This window comes from Tachysurus fulvidraco, chromosome 3 (assembly GCF_022655615.1).
Source record: "Tachysurus fulvidraco isolate hzauxx_2018 chromosome 3, HZAU_PFXX_2.0, whole genome shotgun sequence".
NCBI lineage: Eukaryota > Metazoa > Chordata > Actinopteri > Siluriformes > Bagridae > Tachysurus > Tachysurus fulvidraco.
This window is the reverse complement of record NC_062520.1, coordinates 2,897,295-2,911,907: the sequence shown is the minus strand read 5'-3', so window position 1 is coordinate 2,911,907 and position 14,613 is coordinate 2,897,295. Positions and strand designations below refer to the sequence as shown.

The window sequence follows — 14,613 nt, the reverse complement described above, 5'->3', positions numbered from 1 at the left end:
AAAATACCTTTAAAAGGTTTGATGTTCTGTTAAAGTAAACGATTCATTCGAGTGACACATATTCACTTAGTTTGAGTCATGTTTAGGGAGTTCATTTGAAAAGAATCGGTTTATCACTACTTCATAGAATCGATTCGATTCAGATTTGAGGCGCACTTTATAAAATAATCGGTTTGGTTATGATTCGACAGAACTGATAAGACGCAAGGTTTCGGGTTCTTCACACGGAATCACTTATTAAAGAGATTCGAATAGAAACGTACAAAAAGATTCGAGGCAAAATTATTTCTTGAATAAGAATCGATTCAATAGAGTGATTCAATAGAGTGGTTGGATGTGGGGCTGTGTTGTGTGTGGGGGTCGGTGGGGCGCGGGGAGGAGGGGGGTGTTTGGGGGGCTCCGGGTGGATCCCCGTCCCGGAATCTCCATCCTTCCCCCCCTCCGATTTGTTAATCAGGTCTGTCTTTCCTCCCTCCCTTGTCATGTTTCTGTGTAATTGTAGGTCTTCGGCCGGCCCTCATGTCGGTGTGTGTGTGTGTGTGTGTGTGTGTGTGTGTGTGTGTGTGTGTGTGTGTGTGTGTGTGTGTGTGTGTGTGAGTGTGTGAAGAAAGGGGGGTTAGAGATCGGATGTGCCTCCGTGCGTCTCGATTAAAGCCCCGAATCCCGTCACCTCCGTAGGCTGGTCAAAAAGTTGCGGGGACGCACGCGCGCTCGCACACGCACACACACACGCGTGGAAAGCGTCTTGGAACTAGAGGGAGTTTGGACAAGAGCGCGTGCCGCGCGAGGAGAACCAGCTAAAAAGCCCTGCTCCTTTATGGCTTTGTAGAGCTCTAGAGCTTTCTGGAGGCACTGCGTGGGGTGTGCGCGTGTGCGTGTGTGTGGTGGTGGTGGTGTGTGTGTGTGTGTGTGTGTATATGTGTGTGTGAGTGTGTGCGTGTGAGTGTGCGCGCACGCGCGCGTGGTGTGTGTTTTTAGTTGGAAACGGTTTTTGCGAAGCCGAACACTTTCCCGAGGTTCGTCCGGCATCTCGCTTCTCCGTCCACCATGGAGACCCAGCGGTGGTCCACCAGGTGGAGGACGAAAAGGTGGCTTCTGGACATCACTACCAGACCTCTCCTCATCGTCATCGCCTCGTCCTTCATCCTTGCGCTCCAGGCTCCGAATGTCCGAGCAGGTAAAGATCACAAAACATTTTTCATAGCTATAAAGACGGACAGATCCGCATCTGCAACAGCTTCAGATGCTCAGATATCACGCGCTATGCAGCCTATAAACTTCAGAACATCTCATAAGGACTAATTATTAAACTTTTAACCATCTTCAGGCTTTCTGTTTGAAATTGTACAGAATATCGTCAGGTTCTTCAGGAGCTTTAAACTTCATTAAATGAAACTTTGAGTCATGTCTTTGTTGAAGCGCGGATTATGTGGAATCTCACATTTTAAACACATCTGGATGTTTGGAATGTTGCACCGCTGGATTTAAATTTTCATATTAAAGCCTAATATATTATCATATATATCATATATATCAGATGGAAAATATGCACGTGATACAATAAAAGACTCGTGATGTGTGAATTATTGTACATAAAAAAAGAACCTTTTTTTAAAATATGTAATTTTATACAGCATATAGATCAATATAGTAATGTGTGTGTGTGTGTGTGTGTGTGTGTGTAGGGTGACTGAGTTTAGTCAAGTGCATCAAGCCTCAGTCCTGTAGGATGGTAGTAAGGTAAGGGAACAGGAATGAGCTCAGGAAGCAGTTCCTAGAGATGACTTTTTAAGATTTACGCCATGGCCAAACTTTTTTTTATTTTTTTCAAAGGCTCTTTGTTTGAACTAGTGGTCTATTAGATGTGTGTGTGTGTGTGTGTGTGTGTGTGTGTGTGTGTGTGTATGTGTGTGTGTGTGTGTGTGTGTGTGGATACAGGGAGAAATTCCTCAAGCCTTTAAGATCCCTGTCTTGCACAAAGAAGAAGAATTTTTCAGCAGGTCGTCCGGCAACAATCCTACCAGCTGACTGCCAAGAGAGAGAAATAGATAGAGAGAGAGAGACAGTGAGAGAGAGAGAGAGAGAGAGAGAGAGAGAGAGAGAGAGAGAGAGAGAAAGACCAGTTCAATTCTTTGGTCTAAATCTGGACCACGGTCTGGACAGAGTTCCCTGCAATTAGTGTGCTGTAAGAGCCATGTGTCTGATATTAATGAGAGATGAAATGATCCTGCATTGTAATTGAAGCTCTCGCAGGCTGCTCATTATGGGCGTGCCTCAATAAAGCACCAGCGTAGCAATTAAGGATTTTGAACATGAATGAAGCTGGATCACTTTGAGGGATGCTGGATGAACCCTGGAGTGTCTTTCTTACATGAAGAACATTCAGAGAACCGAGGTCTTTACGTGTCTGTTGTGGGGATCAGACTTAGTTTGAGGTCTGATTGGAACAGCACCCATATCTCCATGCGCACCCAGTCATCACCCAAGGCCATGGAGGAGCTTTGGGTAAACTTGTTGTGTACCCTTCCTCCCTCGGTGAAGTGTGTGTGTGTGTGTGTGTGTGTGTGTGTGTGTGTGTGTGTGTGTGTGTGTGTGTTGAGACAAGGCTGTGTTGTCCTGCGTTATCCTGCCGTTAGCTGATGATGGTCCTCTGTGCTCATCCCTGTTATTTTAGTTCAAAGACAAGCGCACATTTGGGCCTTAGCGGGGATCAGCAACACGTCCGACCTGCGAGAACAAAGCGAAGAGTCGACGAACTTCGGTTTCATCAGATTTAGCCGATACACCACCTTTGCTTGGGATTATATTAAGGTAGTTGTCTGATCGGCTCACCAGAGTCGTCTCTGTCCCTGAGTCCTATAGAGTATCAGCGATACTCTTAGTAAAATCTTATTACGATAATTTACTGCGACACTGATATCGATCACGTCTAATACGCCCGATGATAACGTTTAATCGATGAACGCCCCGAGTGTCACGTCTGTCTGATTTCATGCGTAAATTTTAAAGGTATTTCTGCAGGCTTGCTGCGTACAGACACGTTTTTCTCTCGGCCCCCGGGGCTCGGATCGACTCGGGTGTGCATTCCAGTGAACAATGCTCACATTTCAGCCATCTCCCCTCAACTTTCTGCTGCTTTTGGCAGCTCTATCTGTCCTTTCTGATGTCCTCTAATAGCATCTCAAATGACCATACAGAAATGATTCAGAAACGTAAGGAGTGGAGAGAGCAGAGAGCCAAAAGGGTGTGTTGGACCACAGGTGGGGGCAAAAAAAGAGGGGCTTGTACATTTTTTTTTCCTTAGAGAGTTTACTCAGTGGCATAAATGGCATTTTGTTTAAATGGCAAGCGTGTGTCAAAGAGGGGGGTAGGGAGAGAAAGAGGGATGGAGGAAGGGATGGGGTGAGTGAGGGAATGAAGGAGGGAGGGAGGGAGACTCTGACTGAATCCATTAGTGGAGTCTCAGGGAGCTGCAGGTGAAAAGGTCCGCGCCTTTCCACTTCAACGCATCGGGTGAAATCCTCAATATTTATGTGTTCGGCTCAAAGCCGGACGGTCCCGGGAGTTTAGAACACGTGCTGTTTTTAGGACTTCCTGTTTAACACAAGATTAAAATCTTGATGAGATGATTTATCGAAAGAAAGAATAATAATCCCTCCCTTCATCCATCCCTTCTTTTCCTTTTCCCTTCCCTTCCTTATTTTAGCACCTCCCTTTGAGTGTGATATGATAAGAGTAATCTTATATTGTTGTGCATGTGTGTGCGTTTGTCTCGGACACACACACCTTAACTCTACAGACTGTGCTGTTCAACCATTAATGTGTATTTTTTATTTGCGAATGTGGATGTGGTGTCCATCTTTGTGCCTTTATTTTTTATTATTTTTTTAAGGTAGAAATATCACTGAAGAATCTCCAACTTTCGTTCTTATCCTTTTTTATCATGAGGATTCATGGCCACCCTGGAGCATGTACGGATCTGATATACAGGCATTTTACACTGAGTAACTTCTCTTCTAGTCTTTACAGTATATTGTAAAATGTTCTGTGTATTATATCCACATGTTGTCACAATAAAGTATTAGATTTCATTTGGGATAATATTAGATTGTGGATAGAGTTAGGTGGGAGCAGATGATTCGTGGCCTAATGGTTAGAGAGTTTGACTCCTAACCCTAAGGTTGTGGGTTCGAGTCTCGGGCTGGCAAAACCACGACTGAGGTGCCCTTGAGCAAGGCACCGAACTCCCCAACTGCTCCCCAGGCGCCGCAGCATAAATGGCTGCCCACTGCTCCGGGTGTGTGTTCACTGCTGTGTGTGTGTTCACTGCTGTGTGTGTGTGCACTTTGGATGGGTTAAATGCAGAGAACAAATTCTGAGTACGGGTCACCGTACTTAGCCGTACGTCACGTCACTCTGATTCGACGTAGCATCCTCTAACGGGACAAGCCGAATGTAGAAGAAGATAATATTAGATCTTGGCGTTCAAGGACTAGTAAACTAGTTAAACCAATTAGATTAAGCATCCTGTTGACCATGAGCATGGTACAGCATGATCCCTTCCCTAATGGACCTCTATTCACGCCTGGTGCAGTTCCTTCTTTCACCACTAGGTGCAATAATAACTCTAAATTGAAATACACGATAGCACAAACTACAGAAACACCAGCAAACCAACGGAACATCTACCTAATTATTTCTGTGAAATAGCAACATCTTCAAGAAAGATCATTGGTATTTTTATAACTACCAATTATTAGTATTGAACTAAAAATTATTTAAAAATGTATGAGATGGTAAAAACGTTAGACCGTAACTCTGCTGGTTACTTTAGTTGTTTTCTCAAATACACATGTGCAACCTTTAACGTGTATCTTTTACCTAGAAAGCTGCACGTAGTATCTCTTTAAACCTTTAAAGGTAATTATGGGCCAATTATGGACCATAAATCATGTTCACATTTCTGAGTGAAAGATACAAATGAAGGGTAAAAGTACCGAGTGAGACGTCGACTATCAGACGTATAGTTTAGTGTCTTGTTTCCTAAAAGTAAAAGTGCACATAGATCAGCTGAAATCTCTCGTTGTGTAGTTTTGCCTAAATTTCTCTTTATAAATGAAGGAAGTTCAATGATTTAGAAAGATAAATATCATGTTCCATAGGGTGTGTTGTTAAAATATCAGGTATCGCTGTATGACCCTCCCCCCCACTGTGTTATATAATGGTACAGCCAGCGGTTCTGGCACTGAATTGTCTAAACTATTTGTGTGTGAGGTGTATTTGGTATAATAATGTAGTTCTTGAGAGCGTATGACAGAGAACCCTGTAGTTCAGTCTGGAGTGAACTTGAATCAGACACACAAAGGCTGAGTGTGTGCGGTGGAAACGGCGTCTCTGAGCCTGCCGATGTTCCTCAAGGCTCCTTTATTCTACAGTATGTGGTGTGTGTTGGAGTTTAAATGACTGCATTTCTGGCTGTTGGAGATGCACTCAGGCTGAACACACGGACGTTCTGATGAATGGAGGATGGAGGTGAAGGGCCTTAGTGTGTTTCCAGGCTTTTATTAGCTTCTGGCCTTTAACCCGGCTCTCGGCTCAGATTAGCAGGACGAAAAGTGGCGAGGTCATTTTCCTGAGATGAGATGTTTGTGGTTAAACAGCCCCAGAGCTTCACCGTGAGTGTGGGTGCTATAAGATTGATTACTAGGGTGTGTATCTCTGTCTGACGTTCATCTGCCATCTGATCCATGAAAGATATTTAAATGAAGAAAAATCTGACATATAGTTAAAGTGTTAGTTTTGAAGAGCAGAAGGCCATACGCTCTATTCTGCTACGCTAGTACTAACAGACACCACACCTCTTTTACAAAGACCCACAGACACAGAGACCACACCTCTTTTACAAAGACCCACAGACACAGAGACCACACCTCTTTTATGAAAACCCACAGACACAGAGACCACACCTCCTCCTTCAATGAGATTGACAAACAAAGAGGCCACACCTCCATCACTGAGACTGACAGACTCAGTGGCCACACCCCCTTTCTACTGAAATCCATAAAGTATGCTGAGGCCTGAACTCAAAGGAGAATCATTATCATTAACTTTTCTAATTCATAAATTAATTTTTAATAATGCAGGGCACGGTGGCTTAGTGGTTAGCACGTTTGCCTCACACCTCCTGGGTCGGGGGTTCGATTCCCACCTCTGCCTTGTATGTGTGGAGTTTGCATGTTCTCCCCGTGCCTCGGGGGTTTCCTCCGGGTACTCCGGTTTCCTCCCCCGGTCCAAAGACATGCATGGTAGGTTGATTGGCATCTCTGGAAAATTGTCCTTAGTGTGTGAGTGTGTGAGTGAATGAGAGTGTGTGTGTGCCCTGTGATGGGTTGGCACTCTGTCCAGGGTGTATCCTGCCTCGATGCCCGATGACGCCTGAGATAGACACAGGCTCCCCGTGACCCGAGAAGTTCGGATAAGCGGTAGAGAATGGAAGAATGAATGAATTTTTAATTGTTTCCCACCAATATGACTCGATATGAAATATTTTCATTCTTTCTCATGGGCGTTCGTCGGCCTGAGAGAATCATTTATACCGACCAGACAGATAACCAGATGTGTACAACACATAGTGTCTGTCAGCTGTGGAGATATCAGTGCTGGGAGAAGAGCTTTTGTGATAGAGATTTTATTTGCAGAAATATCAGCCCAGAGCAATGGAAAAGGAAATGAAGAGATTTTTTGATAAAACAAAAAGAGAGAGAGAGAGAGAGAGAGAGAGAGAGAGAGAGAGAGAGAGAGAGAGAGAGAGAGAGAGATAGAATGCCTGAGGCTGAACTAATCTGAATGTTTAACATCCTTTCATACTAAAGCTTTGGCACTTTACTGAAGATCGCTTAAAGATACACACACATGATCTGAACCTAATAAGGATGATCTGAGCTGGTAGAATACCGACCGTCTTCCAGATCGTTCACCAGATCACTTTATTTCTCATTTCTTGTCCAGATGTGAGCATGATGCTTGTCTGGCTTTGATATAGATGTTTCCTGTCAGATGACCCATCGTACATATTTGAAGTCTTTTACCTACTTGGCTGAAATGACAGAAGAGCAAATGCTAAGTTAGGAAAGTTTTTTATACCCAGGCATTACAGTAGCTTGTTCATTAAAGTTCATTGTGTCGCTATTTTCGCTTTAGAAACAGATCGTGGCCAGAAAAGTGTACAAAAGATGGCATACGATTTGAATTGCGTTGTGTTGTGTCACTATTGCCTCTTTTCCACCAAAAAGAACCGGGTGCTGGTTCAGAGCTAGTGCTGGTGCTGGTTCAAAGTTGGTTCCACTGGCGAACCTTCTAAGAACCGGTTTGCCTTTCGACCGGCTAGAGCGCAGAGTGTGACGTCACTGTATACGTGTCACGTGTCCCAGCGCAGCGATGTTAGCGCAGCAGCGACAAACACAAACACGACAACAATGGCGGATGTTGCTTTACTGTTAATGCTCATGGTTTTGTGAATCTACATTAACATCCAAGCGTGGTGAATTCGACATGTACGTGCGGCTCCGTGTAATCTGTATAAATGGAGGTTGTGATCGATAAAGTACATAACGTTATTTTATCATTAACACAGAAAAATTTAGCCTTAGCATGTAGCTACCTACTATCATGTGTGCTGATAATGTATCATATCGCGGGAAAGTAAAAGTGTATTAAACATTAGTATACTTAAGGTACATTATCAAATGCGCTAACAGTAGCCCCGCCCACAGCTCCTGACGCAAGCGGTTCTTAAGTCTAGACCAGCAACGTTTTGGTGCTACTTAAGAACCACTTTTCCTGGTTCGGAGCCGGTGCTTTGGCGGTCGAAACAGAAAGAACTGGTTCTAAATTAGGCTCCGAACCTGCACTCGAACTGCCTCGGTGGAAAAGGGGCACATGAATGTCCCATATCATAGAGTATAAAATAAAGAAAAGAAAATCGGAAGTGAACAGGCAAGTTTTCAATGAACAGATTGATGGATAAATGTTTTATATTAATCTTTGTGACCACGACCTCTCAGACACTAACAGGGGACCTTCCCCGATCTATCGTATTGTTTCACTAGCCTACATCCTTCTCACGGCGTTGTTGAGCTGAAACCTTGGTGATAAACCACATTGTTTTCTTTCTGTGTCTTTTTACAGTTGAAACCGTGGATGTGCTGAAAGTGCTAGCATTCCCCAACACCCCCGAAGGAGTGAAGAAGGCTTCGGGCTTCTGTGTGAACCGAAAATCGTCTCGACCTGACACGGCCTACAGAGTGGGAAAGGGGGCTCAGATCAGCGCCCCCACCAGTGAGCTCTTTAAAGGTAAACATACATGACATATTACTATTACAGCTCGCACTGTGTTCACTTTAAGCTGAATGATATGGAATAGCCGAGACCTGCCTGGGAGTTGTTGTGTAAGTAAGCCGGCGTTTTAGCTGAAATATTTGACTGGACATTTTGTTTAATCCAGAAAGCGTAGCTCTAAAACTTCAATGTTTTTTCTTTAATCAATGTTAAATTCTTTAAAAAATAAAAAAGGGAAATTTTGCATGATTATAAAGGAGACGGGGGGGGGGGGGGGGGGGTTGGCTTAGTGGTTAGCACGTTTGCTTCACACGGGGGTTCGATTCCCGCCTCCGCCTTGTCTGTGTGGAGTTTGCATGTTCTCCCCGTGCCTTGGGGGTTTCCTCCGGGTACTCCGGTTTCCTCCCCCGGTCCAAAGACATGCATGGTAGGTTGATTGGCATCTCTGGAAAATTATCCGTAGTGTGAGTGAATGAGAGTGTGTGTGTGCCCTGTGATGGGTTGGCACTCCGTCCAGGGTGTATCCTGCCTCGATGCCCGATGATGCCTGAGATAGACACAGGCTCCCCGTGACCCGAGAAGTTCGGATAAAGCGGTAGAAAATGAATGAATGAATGAATGAAGGAGACTTGCAGCATTTCCTAAAAATGTAAGTAAATGATAATAAATGAAATGAACATAGTTATTGCTAAAGGTTTTATATGTTGATCAGATCATTTACTAGTCTGGACCAGGATGAAGGTCACGTTTATGGTCATTGTGGAATCTTCCAGAAATCTTACCAGTGTGAGGTTGTAGTTTATTGCAGGCCTTCGCGGGCAGAAAGAGATATTTTTCCCATCAGTGACCAGCAGGTTCAAAATCTGACTCCACACCGGTTCAGATGCTAGAACATGTTCTGTCAAGATTCATCCCTGGTGAACTTTAAAGAAAAAGATGTCAGGATGTAATGTCGATGTCCTGTCATGCTTTAGTGTGTGATCTTCATCAGGTGAAATGTCCTCACAAAAGAACGGGAATTTGATTCGTTTATTTTCACGAGTACCCAAATGTCCTAATAAAAATGTCTTCGGAAACGTCACATCCAGCTTTGGATTTGCACCATGTTTGATCTAAAAGCTCAATTTGCTAAGCTGATTAGAGGAAAACCAGATGTGCTGACAGCTGTTATGAGAATACTATTACAGATGTTCTTGCTGTGCTACTGTAAATGAAACAAATGCGATGCTTCTGCATGTGGTGTGGCGCAGCTGGGGTTTGTTTAGTTTGCTACTTATTCGTTAGCGATGCTAAAGAGGTATGACTTTGTGATTAATTGTAGACAGGTAAAGGAGGATCCACCAGAAGGAGCTGGAATTGACTGGTTTTAGATAGTTACATCAAGGTGTTTTATTGCCCGGCGGCTTTCTTACTTCTTTGCCATCCAGCACCATTTGGTGATTTCGTTGGCACTGATACTTAGCGGCTACTTAGCGTTTTGGAAGCGGCGACTTTTCCACCACATTAACTCCTATTCACACCTTCCTCCTGCAGCTGGAGTGTTCCCTGAAGACTTCTCCATCTTGGCCACCCTCAAACCCAAAGCTGGTCTCCAGTCCTTCCTGCTGTCCATCTACAATGAGCAAGGTGTCCAGCAGCTTGGTGTGGAGGTCGGACGTTCTCCAGTCTTCCTATACGAGGACCAGACTGGCAAGCCTACGCCCGAGGAATACCCTCTCTTCAGCACCCTCAACCTGGCTGACGGAAAGTGAGTGTGAAGCTGTATCTTAGGAGACTGTCAGTGTAAATGTGTAGCACTTTGTCAGTGCTAGCTTAGCTATAGATCTTTCTATAGAGTGTGTTTCTATAGTTTAACTCTTTCACAGCCAGTGTTAGCTTAGCTGTGACTTATAGGGTTATGTCGATAAGAAGAATTAGCTTTGCTGCGCTAATAAGGCTCAGCTGTGTCTTATAAACTCGAACCGTACAGTTTGTGTTAGTTTAGCTGGGGTTTTTTTACGACGCTATTTGCACAGGCACCGTTAGCTTAGCTGTGACTTACTGTATGACTCTTTGTTTGTAATGCTTGCTTCTTGAAGGCTTTTTGAAGGCTCTTTTAAAAGATGATATTAGCTTAGCAGTATTACGGTGCTTGTTCCAAAGACAGTATTGTTTTATGTTTTTATTTTTTATATAAACCTTTTTTCCAACTATATCTTCTAAAGCTCAGCATATGTGGAGTTAGCTTCACTGTGTCTTTGTGGTTCTTTATATACTGCTGTAATGACAGACTTCTCAGCCCTGCCTTTCCTATTTTGGGCTTTCTAAAGTTGTAATCAGAAATCACTGCCTGCATTTTTGCAGCTTCCTTGGAATAACCACAATGCAAATGGTAAACATTTAGCATGAGCAAAGCAACGTCATTTTCCCAGAAGGTCTTATACCGACATACATTCACAGCACTTAGCTTTTTATAGTTTCTATATCTGACTGGGAGAAGCTAAGAGCTAAGTAGATAAAAGAAGAGTGGTCAAGACTCTGTAAGTTATGTGACCATAACCAGAAACCCCTGCCTGTGCCGAGTTACTGCAGAGAAAAAAACGGTGGGGTGGCAGATGGGGGTGTGTTAAACATGACCTTTCAACCTCTGTGATTATCTCATCCAATAAAGCTTCATATTCCAAATTCCTCCCTGTAGTTAGGCAGAACTGAAGCATTTCTGAGCAGCAGGACATGACCGAACACATGGGCTATCCTGAAATCTGGAGCTCATTAATTTTGTTCTAAAAGGTAAACAGATTTTTCCGCTAATTGTTATGTTGCTTTTGTATAGTTTGACCAGGCAAGGCAACTGCCGAAGGGCCAGAAATGGTGTTAGATTGATGACTGTGGTAAACAACATAACAAAACATCCTACAATTCACCTTGTTTTCCCCTCTCAGTGTCAGAGTAAAGTTTTCTGCCCTAAACATGGTGAGCTTTTGTAAGAGACAGCTGACTAGCACAGATATCTGGTTAGCTAACAAGGTAGAGGTCAGTCCGCTAGCTGCAGAGTGTTAAATGTTATTTATATTTTGTCAATTTGGCAACCAATATAGAAATGTCTCTAACGTGCAGTTTGTCAAGTCAGGACTCGAGAACTCACCGTGTTGTTAATTATGGACTATCTGAGAGTTGTAGTCAGATCTGTAGCTGGGAACTTTAAGCTAGTTTATCTCATGTTTAAACATCAGGAAACAACCCAAAACGAATATAAAACCGTTCACATTTACAAAAGCAGAATGTACATAAACAAATGAATCAGCGAGCTAAGATGTGCTAGGTGGCCACATTGGGGTAATCAACCAATCAGCAGAACAGGGGAGGGGACGATGACTAATCAGGATATATTTGAAAACGGAGTTTATGTCTAAAAACGCTCCGCGTCCATGTTATCATTTTCAGACGTTTTCCAAAAGTTGCTTATCCACACTGACTCTCTCACTCACTCATTTTCTACCGCTTATCCGAACTACCTCGGGTCACGGGGAGCCTGTGTCTGTCTCAGGCGTCATCGGGCATCGATGCAGGATACACCCTGGACGGAGTGCCAACCCATCACAGGGCACACACACACACTCTCACACACACACACACTACGGACAATTTTCCAGAGATGCCAATCAACCTACCATGCATGTCTTTGGACCGGGGGAGGAAACCGCGGAGTACCCGGAGGAAACCCCGGAGGCACGGGGAGAACATGCAAACTCCACACACACAAGGTGGAGGTGGGAATCGAACCCCCAACCCTGGAGGTGTGAGGCAAACATGCTAACCACTAAGCCACCGTACCCCCCTTATCCACACTGAAATGTATGAAAATGCTTACATCTCCCTACTGCACATGAGTAAAGCTTCGACCTGCGTCATTCCGCTAGGCGTTTATTTACTTTTCGAATGCGTCACATGACTAAAAATGCGTCATAGTATTCAAAAGCCTCCGTCTTCACAGTCCACACTAAGACGCGAAGACGGCGTTTTCAAATTTATCCTCTTCGGAGAGCGTCTTCCAACAGCTACGTTTTCGTTGACTTAAAACGCCGTCTCGGTGTGGACGAAAGGCCAAAACGGAGAGAAAAATATATACGTTTTCAAACGAAAAGGAATATTAGTGTGGACATGGCCACAGAATCTTTGTTAACAAGTTTATCTGTTGATGATGTTAATGAATAAGATGTCTTTAATAAAGACAAATAAAGAGAAGTCTAAGTTCCTTCCCCTCCCTCCTCCCCCAAGCCTTTGTGGTAGACTGTGTCCTATTTTCTTGTATGCTTTTACTTCTTAACTATTGCTGAGCTCCTGTGCTAGTGCAGTGAATCAGGATAGTGAAAAAGGCTAAAATAGCATCTAATGCTCTACTCATCCACCCACATTTTTATATTTCAGTGTCTAGAATTACACTAACCATAGGCTGAGCTGCATAGAAAGCATATTATTAAGTAACTGCAGTGGAACCTCCAGGAAAGGTGTGTCATCTTCAAGGAAACCACAATCTAATAGTGAAGCAAAAGGAAAAAAAAACATGGAACCGTTACCCAGAATTGAAAGCAATGACTCAGTAGACAACGGAAAGAAATGCAGGTAGATTTGGAAGTAGAAGCATTTGCCTTTATTATTATCATCATCAGCAAGTTTCATTTACAGAGTTAGGTTCTTCTTTTGCTACACATATTAACCGCTTTATTTAAACCTGACCCACTATGATTAAGATTCTGAGTGGTTCCTTGGCATTATTTCATCATTGTTTAGATGATGATGTCTTAGGAACAGTACGTTCTACCATTTTTAGCGGTGTTTGCAAACTAACATCAGATACAGAGCCGAGAAAAGAAACATTTATATGAATTCTTGTATGCTTGAAAGATTTTATCAGGATCTCAATAATCCATGTTTTGACCGCTCAGGTCTTTGGAGCTTATGTTCAGCACACTTTCCACAATGTTCATGCTGTCTCTCATGCTGACTAACCATTTGGTTTGGAGTTTAATGAGCCTAATCTGTGCTGAAGGTGGAATGTGTTCAGTGTTTCCTTTGTTAGCTTGCTGTCCTATGACCTGTTCCTGCCATCCTGGTCCTGGTGCACTATCCAATAGTCTATGTATTGCACGGTTTCTGGATTTAATCGGGTCATGTTTTGAAAGCATAATGAAGGCTTAGTTCCACAGTTCTCTGAGTGTGTTTAGGGTTCCTTGCTCGGAGTACATCCTGAAGATCTTAAAGTGTATCGCTTTTTTAACCATGGATTTAATGGAAAAGTTTTATATGATTATAACAAACCAAGCAAGAAAATAAAGCAAATGTCAGTGTGCTTTAATCATCTACAGAATCCCACAATGCACTGCAACAGGTAGTATTTAAACAAGTACAGGTTAATGATAATGGAGTTGGCCACCTGGAGAAGAAGGATAGCTCCTAGACTAGTTTGGTGTAGGATACGACCATGGTTGACAGTATCTGAGGTAGTATTTATAGTAAGTAATGTATAAAACTTTTGAGGTGGACCACATTGGACCTTCAATGATTCCTTATTCCAGATATATCCAGTTCTCTAATGTGGATTTTATTATCATGAAGGTGCTGAAAACAGCACGAGTTTTTCTGGTTTAAGTGTACTTGAAGCTTATTTTGTAACCTGATGACTTAATCCAGGTATGTTCAAGTAGGAACTACTGAAGAAAGGGCATGGTTCAGGTCTGAGGCACTTGGTTCTAATACATTGTTTCTGTCTCTGTTTCACAGGTGGCATCGTGTGGCCATCAGCGTGGAGAAGAAGACCGTGACCATCATTGTGGACTGCAAGAAGAAGATCACTAAGCCTTTGAAAAGAAGTGACCATGCCAACCTGGATACCAAAGGCATCACTTTGTTTGGAACCAGGCTTCTGGATGAGGAGGTCTATGAGGTACGTCTAGTCTAAAGTTTTGGGAGTTTTATTTTGGGATAATTTTAGATTTGAGTAATGGAAAATATGTCTACCAAGAAATGTACCCTCAAAAAGGTACCTCAGAGATCCTATGGCTACAATAATGTATCTTAATGTCTTTAAAAATGTTCCTCTATGTGAAGGTCAGTGTTGGCACATGGTGTAAGGGGGAAAGTGTTGGCATCTCGTGCTCATCTCATTACTTTACTTCACATAATGCCTACAGTTCCTGGGACAGGCTCCAGACCCTCAGCCCTGACCAGGATAAAACAGATTCTAAAGATGAATGAATACTCTATCTCGAGGTACCCTCGAGGGGGATGAAAGGGCAC

General features: G+C 43.3%; 1 protein-coding gene across 1 annotated transcript in view; it reads left to right on the top strand.

Annotated features, from left to right (window-relative positions):
• Positions 1–444: 444 nt before the first annotated feature.
• col11a1a (collagen, type XI, alpha 1a) overlaps positions 445–14,613 on the top strand; it is a 102,027-nt gene continuing 87,858 nt past the window's right edge. Inside the window, exons 1-4 of the mRNA XM_047811671.1 lie at positions 445–1,177; positions 8,188–8,352; positions 9,871–10,084; positions 14,098–14,260. Coding sequence (XP_047667627.1) covers positions 1,048–1,177; positions 8,188–8,352; positions 9,871–10,084; positions 14,098–14,260 — 672 coding nt within the window. The 5' untranslated portion in view covers positions 445–1,047. The remainder of the gene's footprint in view (positions 1,178–8,187; positions 8,353–9,870; positions 10,085–14,097; positions 14,261–14,613) is intronic.